Source organism: Nicotiana sylvestris, chromosome 5 (assembly GCF_000393655.2).
Source record: "Nicotiana sylvestris chromosome 5, ASM39365v2, whole genome shotgun sequence".
Taxonomy (NCBI): domain Eukaryota; kingdom Viridiplantae; phylum Streptophyta; class Magnoliopsida; order Solanales; family Solanaceae; genus Nicotiana; species Nicotiana sylvestris.
Window position 1 is genome coordinate 28,002,325 of NC_091061.1, and position 12,138 is coordinate 28,014,462.

Below are 12,138 nucleotides of genomic sequence, written 5' to 3' on the forward strand. Positions count from 1 at the left end.
CTCGCATATAGCGATCTTCGAAAGGCTCAAAACTAGCCAAAAGCAACTCAAATACATCAAATAAAGCTCAAGGAAATAAGTCCAAATGATAAAGATCGAATCCTAAATCAAATCCCAAATCCGGCCAAAAAATCACACCCAGGCTCGTACCTCGTAACACGACAAAACTTAAAAAATCTAATAACCCATTCAATTACGAGTTCAACCATACTAGTTTCACTCAATTCCGACTCCAATTCTATTTTCAAAACTCAAAAATTCATATTATGAAACTTTAGGCCAAAATTTCCAATTTCCTCTTTAAATTCCTCAACCAAGAGCTAAAAAAATAGATTCATGAAATACAATCAATATCGAGTAGAGAACACTTATCTCAATTCATATGGTGAAAATTACTTCAAGAATCGCCTCAATCCGAGCTCCCTAGCTCCAAAAATGCAAAAATGGCTGAAACCCTTGAAATAGAGTACTTTATAATCTGCTCATGTATTTACCCTATGCTATCGCAGACAAACTAATATGATAGAGAAGCACAAAATTTTCTAGCCCCTTTCTTACTCCATGCGATCACGACCTTTCTCTCGCGATCGCGAAGAACAAATTTTTCCAATAGCCTTCTCCAACTCTTTCGGACAGTCTCTAGTATAATGGTCATAACCTTTTCTACAAAACTCCAAATTATAATTGGTTTGACTCTCTTAAAACTAGACATCAAGGGCTACAACTTTTATTTTTGGATCATTCCCAAATTTCTTATAGAGTGTGATATATAAGTTTTTAAAGTCGGGTCAATGCATCAAAGATTTTACTCCATGCGATCGCGTGAAGACTTCCGTAATCGCATAACACAACTCCATTTTTCCAAATTTTCTCTATGCTAACAGGGTCAGATCTACGCTAATGCATTGTACACCCCTGTAGCCAAAAACCAACAACTAGAAATGGCCTAGAAATGGTTCGAGACCACCTCAAAACTCACCCGAGCCCCTCGGGACCCCGTCCGAACATACCAACAAGTGTCAAAATATATCACGGACTTAGTCGAGGCCTCAAATCACATCAAACAATGCTAAAAACATAAATCACACCTCAATTCAAAATCAATGAATTTTGAAACTTCAAACTTCCACAACTGATGCTAAAACCTATCAAAACACGTCCGATTGACCTCAAATTTTGCACACAAGTCACATTTGACATACGGACCTTCTCCAACTTCCGGAATCGAAATCCAACCCTGATATCAAAAAGTCCACTCCCGGTCAAACATCCCAAAATTTTCACTTTTGCCAATTTAAGCCAAATTCTACTATAGACCTCCAAATCACAATCTGTGCGTGCTCCTAAGTCCAAAATTACCCAACGGATCTAACGAGATCATCAGAAATCCAATCCGAGGTAAAATACTAAAAAGTCAAACATGGTCAAATCTTTCAAATTTAGAGATGCTAGCTGAGAATCATTCTTCCAAATCAATTCTGATTAACCTGAAAACCAAAACTGACGATTCACATAAGTCATAATACATCATACGGAGCTACTCATGCCCATAAACTATCGAGCGAAGTGCAAATGCTCAAAACGAACGGTTGGGTCGATACAATTATAACATACCACCACCTACCCACCACCTTCTTCAGTCACAACTATTACTACCACCCGCCATTATTAACTATCACCACCCACCACCACCATCCTCAATTATAATCGCCACCACTACCAATCACTACTAGCTACTAGCATGAACCACACCATTAACCAAAATTACCACCAACCACCATCTCTAGTCGACATTCATCCGTTAGCCATCACCACAACAATTATCATATTTTAAATATATTTGCAAACGTCTTTTTGTTCTTAAAAAAAAAAAAATGAGGAAGCAACCTTCCTTTTATAATTGCAAAATGTGCATTTCTTTTTGTTAAGAGTTAACGAGTATCACTTTTTGTTGGTCTTCCATCTAGTACCCGTTTTTGGGACCCGGCCGTAATGGGACTCTAACTAATTTGGATTTCCGTCGCGTAAAACCTATTAAAGAACAGAAGTGCTCCTTATTAAAAAAAAATTCAAGTCTGCTAGTACGAGCGAAAGAATTTTATTCATTCCACCACAATCTTTATACTATTCCGTTTTACCCTATTAACTTCTTTTTTATGTATGCACGTACATATACACATGTATATATTTTGTAAAAGGAATCATAAATGTTAAAGCAACTGTAATAGTTTGCTAAAACATACAGAATGAGGACGAACAATGAAATCAAATAATTGTCGGTCACAGTACATAAATGAAAATAATGGAAGTTGGAGACAAAAATTATCTGAAATGGAATAATTAGTACGTTGTTTCACAAAATGGAAAAATGTCACTTCAAGATTTTTGGATTAAGTTTTGGGGTATCTGCCACGAAATTTCATGGATTTGTTGTTTTATTTGCCTCTCGTTCAAATGTTTGGGATGATGCTCGACTTGGGTAGTATAATACAAATATATACTGCAATATGATGAATAATAATTAGTGAATTATATTTTTATTTATTATTGGATGATTAGACAATAATATTAAAATATAAATAGAGTGATATATAATTTAAAGGTAAGTTTGATTTTAAATTAGATACTCTTTTTACCTAGGGAAAAGATCTAAATTTAACTCTTAACTATGCGAAATAGTTCAAATTTATAGTCCGTTAATCATATTTGGGAAAGTGGTCATTTAGTTATTTTATCCATATTTAACTCTATATCCGGTCAAACCATGCCAAACAAATTTTATAAAAGGATTATATAATTAACGCAGGAATAGTTGATGAAAATATAAAAAAATTGTAATCAAATACTTACTCCATTTCATTTATGTGACTATAATTAATTTGGCATATAGTTTAAGAAAGAAATAAAGATTTTTAAATTTATAATTTTAAACATGTCATGATACTTGTGTGATTGTAAAAGTCTCTCATTAAGAGTAAATGAAAAGTGTAAAGTTAAATCTTTTGCAAATATAGAAATGAGTTATTCTTTTTTTTTTAATTTTTATAGAAGAACTAACAAGAAAAAAATTTAAGTTATATATACTGGCAGTAAAATAAGTTGTTTGTACCATCAATGTAACTTGGCATGTTGTATATATCAATCAATGCTATTAAACAAATTTACCACGTTATTACTTTTTAAATGACATGATCGTTGAAAACTTAAATTCAAAAGGAAAGGACTTAAGTTATATTTATACGTTGATAGTATAATAGATTTTTTATAATATTAATATAATTTAATTTGTTATAACACATTATATACAATATAGTTTATCAAATGGAGTACCTAACTAATTAAAAATTAAATACCAAAAAATTGTTAGTGCAATATGAACATTTGCATGCGCTATATCAGTATACTATGGAATACTACTAGTTAACTGTTAGGAATCGTTTGGTATGCGAACTAGATTATTCGGAATTATATCTTGAAATTGTAATTTCTAGACTAATTTATCTCAACTGGAAGGTGGATAAAATAATCTCAAGTTTGACGGGATAAAGTGGGATATCCAGGATTAAGTTTAGAATTAAATTTATATTTTATCTGGTTGACAATATTAAATTATCCTGCAATAATTTTATATCGCCAAACAAATAAAATATAAATTAATTGCACCAAATAACCCTTAGGGGTCATTTGGTATGAGGTATAAGGGTGGTATAAAAATTTAATATCACCTTAATGCTCTGTTTGGTTAGCAAACCAGGTATAAGTTATCCCGGTGTTAATTTTAACACGGGGACAATTTATACCTTATAGAATGTGGGGTAATTAGCACCGGTATAACTCATACCTTCTTTTTAGAAATTATGCAATTGTCATTCTTAATACAACATACCAAACAATAAATAAACAATAATCTCAGCATAACTTATCTTAATATTACTTATACCGGCATAACTTATACCGGTATAAATCATATTCCAACCAAACGAGCCCTTAGTATACTAGCTAGTATCAAACTAATAAGGATCGCAGAGGAGGAGTAAGTATTCTTCATTTTTAATTAAAAGGTTTTGGATTCGAGCGGGAGTTATTTATCCTCCAATATGAGATTTTATGCTATAAATTCCAATTTAATCGAGCTTCAATATACACGATATGAAAAACAAAAAATTGAAGTACTAGTTGACTGTTAGTATCGTAGCTAGTAGCAATAACTGATGTCGTCGTACATATACTTGGCCAGAATACTGCTACCTCCAATCACTTCAATTTAATGCCAAAACATTTCCCTTTCTCGTAAAATACCCTCTTTCCCCAAAAGCCACTATCCTCAATCATTACTCCTTCCTTCTATATTTTTCACCTTTCTATATCTATCTATTTCACACAAATGGATTTAGTCCCTTCTTCTTCTTGTTGCCCCTTTTCTTGGAAAGAAAATTTCACTAACACACTCAAAACTCACTATCTTGATTCGTAGATATAGATAGTATTCAGTTGGCTCAACTCAGCTCGATTTTTTCCGACTTTTAGAGGCTAAAAAACTAGAGATCAAGCACTTATTACACACAATTAATTCCTACATTGTCCTTTTCCATTTCCTCTTACTAACCATATAACTATATCTGAAGTAAATACCCTCCCTTGACTTGTACCTATTAAGTCATAAAAGTTCACAACCTGTTTCTCCTTATTTCAAGTATATCAATCTTTTCAGTTCACCTTAAAATAAGGGGTCTTGGTCTTGTTCTAACTCTGTTGACTTTTCTTCATACCCCATTTTTCTTCAAGATCTGATAAACCCTAAAAGTGAAAAAAGAACATAAGTTGTAGCTGAAAAAAGGGTTATTTTTGTAATGGATTTTGTCACAGCACAAGGAAATCTTACTTCAGGTAATAGTATGGTTCAAGGTACAAACTTTCTTCCTAACAGTACTACCGTCATTCCGTCATCAGCTCCTCCATTGAGCCGGTATGAGAACCAGAAACGTCGAGATTGGAACACTTTTTGCCAGTACTTGAGAAATCACCATCCTCCACTTTCACTTCCTCACTGCAGTGGTGCACATGTCCTAGAGTTCCTCAGGTATGTTGACGGGTATAACCATCTCGTCTAATAGCTTAAATTATTAGAGCGTGTTTGGTACTACAGAAATTATCTTTATGAACAATATTTCCGGAAAATAACCTTTCTCAAAGAAAGTTTTTCGAGGCTTGGTTGAGGAGTGAAAAATATTTTTTGAAAGAAAATATTAATAACTTCTGATAAATAATATTAGCAAACTCGTTAGACTTTTGAGGAACATTTTCAGTTCTAAATTGATTTTAATGTTTAACTAGTTTAGTTAAAGAAATGATGATGTAAAATTAAGTTCGAGTTAAGATAATTGTGAAAGAAAATGGGTTATATATGCCCAATAAAAATATTTTCTAGCAACTAAAACATTAAAAAATGTCTTAAAAATTATTTTCCGTCATACTAAATATGCATTGTTACACAGATCATATTTTTATTTATTTAATTATGTCGAAATATTTTTATTTATTTAATTATGTCTTCAACAGGTATTTAGACCAGTTCGGCAAGACGAAAGTCCACAACCAAAATTGTCCATTTTTTGGGCTACAAAATCCTCCAGCACCTTGTCCTTGTCCTTTAAGGCAAGCTTGGGGAAGTCTAGATGCATTAATTGGTCGACTTCGAGCTGCATATGAAGAAAATGGTGGAAAGCCAGAAATGAACCCATTTGGGGCTCGAGCTGTGAGGCTATTTTTACGAGAAGTTAGAGATTTTCAGTCAAAATCTAGAGGGATTAGCTATGAGAAGAAAAGGAAGAGATCATCTACAACAAATAAGCAGAAAATAGCAGTGGCTGCTGCAGGTGCAACTTTATGTGGACAGACAAATATTAATTAGTAATATTTGAGTGATTATATTGTGTAGTAGAAATTAATATATATAGGAGAAATGTGAAATTAGAACATGATTTTGCATGCATCCTAGAATATATTATAAGGTGGTCTTATTTTAATTAGTATATGATCACCATTAACCTTTCTTCTTCCTATTTTTTTTCTCCTTCGGAGTTTATTATTATGTTGAAGGTTAATAAAATTATATGATATAGATAATCATATTGCGGTTTTTCTCTTTTCCCCCTTAATTGTTATGGAATAAATGATTTAAAGTATATATACCGATAATATAAAAAGATCTAGTATTGTGTATCTTAACTTGCTTTAGTCGGTAATTTATCTTACCTTTTAGATTACTAATCTCATTTTTTATGGATCACTTAAAAAATTTATGCTAGTGGTGCAGATAGTGGCAGATCCAGAGTGGAAGAAACGGATTTACGGGAATCCTATGGTTTCTGCCCAGACCTTATATATGTATTAAAAAATTCCATAAATATTTATTTATTTGACTGTGAATTCAGTTACTATTCTATATTAACTTGAGATTGATGTTGAAGTCTATAAACTTTAAATCCTGAATTTGCGTGTGAGGGCAGAGAAGTTAAACACGTTTATTATTCGTATGATGAATATGCATTTACCTCTATGTTTTTCAAAGGCAAGATTAGGTGTCCATATTTGAACTTCGTGTTTTGCATTGAGGAGCTGAATTTACGCAGTTATATATTGTGATAAATGCAATTCAGCTACTTACCAAAGAAATCATAATGGCGTTTACCACTTATACGTACTAAAGTATTACATAATTTTTGGCCCTCCCATGATTTCCAAATTAAATGCTACTAATTACTCTTCTTTACTTTTTCTTTTCTTTTTTTTTTCTACAAGCTTTTCATGAATTTAATTTGGAAGATAAAAATTTATCTTTTCCAAGATTTTACATTGTTTCTTTAAATTGAATAATAGAGAGCAATGGAGCTAGCTAGCCTTCTGGTTACGGGTTCGAACTCACTAGTTTTGGTTCATCATGTATTTATTTTAAGAAATTCATTGAATACGGTCAAATTATTAATTTAGAACCTACTAACTTAGTCCAAGCTATCCACTCTACTGTGTTAGTAGAATGTTTGTCCCCACCAATTTTTTTTTCCTTCTCTTGATTAGAATCTCAACTTCATAAATTTCATATCTTAGTTCCGTCTACGATGGAAAGGATTCTACGAGAACGAAACCCTCAAGTCCCGATATCATTAGTTATAACCTAGAGTGGCAACTAATAATGAAGATAAGAAATAAAATGACTTACACACACGCACACCCTAATTGTTGGTTAATCATTGGAAAAGATCTTAATTATTTATTTATTTATTTATATAAAAGACACTAAACATGCAAGTTCTTTCTAATTTTTTGAGAAAAAATATCTTATTACTTTTTGAGAAGATCACATTAAACATGCAAGACTAATTTTATTCGAAAATGTTTGACTTCAAGAGAGCTTAGATTACACAAATATAGCGTCAACAATGGATACAATAAAATAACAAATTGTTTTATAATATGATTCTTCCCTATAGGCTATACCGTTAGCTTTATCTCTTTATCCACTATATGATTTTATGCCCGATAATGCATGGAAACTATTGAACAAACTAGATTCTTATACACTTAATTTAGAGAAATTGTTTTTATTTCCTATTAATTCAGTATTTTAATCTGCATTAATTGGAGTCTGCACTAATTCAAACTCGCGTTATGTAAGACCCTTAAACAAGTAACTATTCCCTATCTTTTTTTAATACTCAGGATTCGAGCTCGAAATCTATGATAAAGAATAAAAATATCGTATTCATCTTATCACAATCCCTGACGGTTAAAGGCTGGACTAATTCAAACTCGTGCTATGTAAGACCCAATAAAAAAGTAACTATTCCTTATCTTTTTTTTTACTCAAGATTCGAACTATAAAAGATAACTATTCCCTATCTTTTTTTTATACTCAAGATTCGAACTCGAAATATTTGATTAAAGATAAAAACGATCATATTTATCTCAGTGGCGATTAATGTAGAGAGTTAATTCACCCCTTCCTAGATATAGCTTCCCCACCACCTCTTTTATTGGTGCATGCACGTATCATCACATTCAACTATTAATTGGTTCTTTTATAGAGGACAAATTTCAGATATAAGTGGAAAACAGAAGAGCCTATGGAAAGGGAAATAATAGTTAGGTATTGACTTATAAGATAATCAAATTAGATCTATTATTATACAAAAAGACAAAACACACGTATGCTGATTTGGGATTAAGATATTGCTAATATAGATCCTTTGAGATCTTATAAAGTTTGAGAATATGACAGCTTACGAATATCACCAGATGCCCATTATTTTACTCCTCATACTTTGCCAATATTTGCTTAATTAGTCTATATATCAGAATGTCCTTTTGAATTAAAGGGCCAATTGGCTTGTTAATTAGTGCAAGAGCCTTCTTTAACAAATCTTGAAGATGATTATCTTTATTAATAGTGATAAAATATGTTTGAAGGCCGGAGAAATTGTTTTGTTCATGATATGTGCTTTATTGATGTGCACACTCCATTAAAAAGGGGGTTCACGCAAATAGCCCGCCCGAATTTATTGTTTATTTTTTTAGCTGGTATACATATATTATATATAATTGTTCACATTTTATACATAAATTATACTTATGTTATATATATATCTGCCAGTTATTTATAGTTTAAACAGTTGGGTGAGCAGTTATTTAGGTTAATTCTTCATTAAAAAGAAGGTGTTTTATCAAAGAGTTTTAAGTTCTACCTATTGTCAGTGCAAAAATATATGGTATTTACACAATTATAGGACAATTATAAGGTAATTATAGGTAAATCTCTATAATAAACAATAACCGATAACCTAATAAATATGATAACTAACATGCTAGCTATTACATGTTATTTTCGAATAGTGTATAATTCTTATACAGTAAATATACATTAATAAAATTCTTTATCTATAAAATACATTTTATGGGGTTACACTAACTATATATATGTTGAATCACCTCACTACATTTAGTACAGATGTTTCAGAATTCAATTACATGGAGACAAAATTTGTGCAAATGGCTGTGTGTCGGCCCGAGAGGGGGGTAGGGGAAATAGAATGAGTTATTTTCTATTTTCTCTAGCGATTCTTGATTTCTTTTTTTCTCGAATAATTTAGAGTACGTTTTGATACTTAGGCATAAATATAATTTCATGATTTATCCATAACATTGCACATGTCAAAATTGGATGACCTATAAATGAAGGTCAGATTTCATATATACATTAATATTGTTTGTCTCTAGCTATAGAAAAGTCTAAATCAAATCTACGCATACACTTTGCGGGTTCTCTTATTGCATGTTCCTGTCCTTTGAATATTTAGTACAAAGGAAGATATTTTTCATGTAAAAGGTTTTCATTTTTAAAATAAGTTCACATAAATTGAAATAGAGGAAATAAATCATTTTATTATTGCTAGGATAACATTATGGAAAGTAAAGATACTATATAGTGATATCATAAATACATATAATGTCAAAAATTAATAAACATGAGGTTTATTTGAATTAATATATTACAACATGTTTATGTTACTAAATTCAAATATAAACACATCAACACAATAACTGTTGTAAGACAACTCAAAATGTAATGGCTACTAAACACGATTGGATATACACGAATATATACCAGTGACTTTCGTGCTCACAACAAATATTTCATTATCTCATTCAATAATAAACCAACAATTTGCTTATCAGTTCTCTTGAAGTGTTTTCTTACTTTATTCTTTGTAGTACTTCTTACGGTTATAACGTTTGTTATCCAATATTTTGCATGATTCCATCTTGCCATATATAAACTCTAATTAAGAAGTTATTGCCGTTTGCGTTTATATATATATATATATATATATATATATATATATATATATATATACACACACACACACACACACACACACACCCCACACCCGTCTCAATTTATCTATATACTATATTAAAAGCACGAAGGCTCTTAGCGAAATGTCGTTCGTCTTTTTTACTCTTTTAAAATATAGTTCACATTGGACAAATAGTCATTAGATTATTTTCCTAATATTTAAGAATAATCATTTAATTATTTTTCTAATATGTAGGAGTATTTATTTAATTATTTCTATAATATTTAGGAGTACTCATTTAATTATTTTCCTAATATTTAGGAGTTTAATTTTTAATTCTAGAATTCCTGCACTTTTCAATCCAAATTAGGAAGTTTCGTCCACTTTTTTAGTGTTTGTTTTCTTAATAAAGTTGTTTGCCTTTAACTCCGTTCAAATTTAGGAGTATTATATAAAAGAGAAAAATCATTAAAAAAACATAAAAAGAAAAATGGAAAGGAAACATGTGAAAAATCTCGTGTACATCAATGACGGAATTTTGTTCTTATTTTCAACTTTTGTATCATTCACTTATTTATTTTAGTGTTTGTACAATTTGTATAGCATTAGAAAACATCCAATTAAGAATTTAAATAATTTTGTAATTTTGACTTTAAAATGTTAAATATCAATAATAATAAAACTAGGATTGAAATAGCTCTTAAAATACTGTATTGTATATATATTAATAAGAGTAAATGTTATTCCTTTTTTTACTAAAACTAATAACAATAGTTATGAATTAATAAATACGTATAGAATATATAAATAATGTATTTGATATTATATATTATTTTTTAGAAGCATAATGTATGATTAGGTGAATGACAGATAAAACAAACGAATTACAAAGATTATAATTGTGTGATTCCACAAAGTCGTTTGTTGAACAAGTTTTATTCCAAAAAGATCTAATAATGTACTATAAATTAAAATATTTTTTAATTTTTTAATATTTAAGACTTTCAATTACCTAAATTTTTATTAACATTTTCTATTTGAATTATGTAGGATTCCTGTCTATTTATCTATATTAAAAGCACGAAGGCTTTCATCTAATTTTATTTTATAATTTAGGGCACATTAATATAATATTGATGTAATTTTTAGGAATTTTATATTCAATGGCATGTATACACGCGCAACGTGCGTACCTTACGACTAGTGTTATAATATTTGGGCTGGAGTTTAAGAAAGAAAGTAAAACTTTAAAACTTGTGATCGAAAACTAGTTATAAACATGTGTGGCTAGGGGTGTTCAAAACCAAACCGAAACCGAAAACCAAACCACAAAAATGGTTTAATGGCTTATTGGTATCGGGTTATCGGTTTAACGAATGGGGATTAGATTGAAATTTTATTATTAATGGCTTATCGATTTGGAGGCGGATTATTCAATTTTCTTATCAGATAAACCATTAACCCCTTAAGAATATATATATATATATATTATCCATATGTATATTAAATATCCCTTGCACAGTTCTACTTATTCACTGTTGGAGAATTTCTATTTTTTTCTGTTGCTCAAACTTATAATATGCCAACAATCTCCTTCTTTGCATGTTATAAATATATAGGTCAATGGATCCTAATGCCACCAAATGGATCAGATTGTTGGCCAAAAGAAAATAGTAACAAGCAATGGCTTGTGTTTTATGGCCATTGAAGGTAACCGTGAAAATGGTGGGAATATATGCAAAGCAAACTGGCTTTTTGCGGGTATTTACTAGTAATAGAAGACCAAATAGGCCTCTGTAATATAAACTCAACTAGGCCGATAAACCGCCTGATAACTGCCCGATAATAGCTAAACAGATACCAATTCGCTCGATATCTTATCGGGTGGCTAGCGGATTAATACATTTAAAAACCGATAGCCCATAAGTCGAACCATTAAGAGTAAAATAAAAAATTTAACATTAAATTATTTCTAAATAAGGAAGACTAATGTTTTTGTGGTATACACTGAAAAGTAAAGCATGACTCATAATTTAAGATAATTTTTGACTGAACAAAAAATTTAAGTACGAAATAAATACTTTTGAAACTTATGGTCTAAAACAATCCATAAATATCTGTGACTACAAATCATCTTATTATGGGTAAATTAAAAAGTTTAAAATTAAATTATTTTTAAATAAAAAGGTATGATAATTTTTTGGACAGACTAAAAAAATGTTGACATATACTCCCTCTGTTTCACTTTATATGTCTTAGTTTGATTGGGCTCAGAGTTTAAAAA

General features: G+C 30.4%; 1 protein-coding gene across 1 annotated transcript; it reads left to right on the plus strand.

Moving 5' to 3' along the window:
* Positions 1–4,314: 4,314 nt before the first annotated feature.
* On the plus strand, positions 4,315–6,063 carry LOC104215484 (protein LIGHT-DEPENDENT SHORT HYPOCOTYLS 1-like). The gene is made up of 2 exons (XM_009765295.2): positions 4,315–5,080; positions 5,560–6,063. Exons 1-2 carry the CDS (start codon positions 4,851–4,853, stop codon positions 5,909–5,911), a joined length of 582 nt encoding a protein of 193 aa, XP_009763597.1. The 5' UTR covers positions 4,315–4,850; the 3' UTR covers positions 5,912–6,063.
* Positions 6,064–12,138: the final 6,075 nt, after the last annotated feature.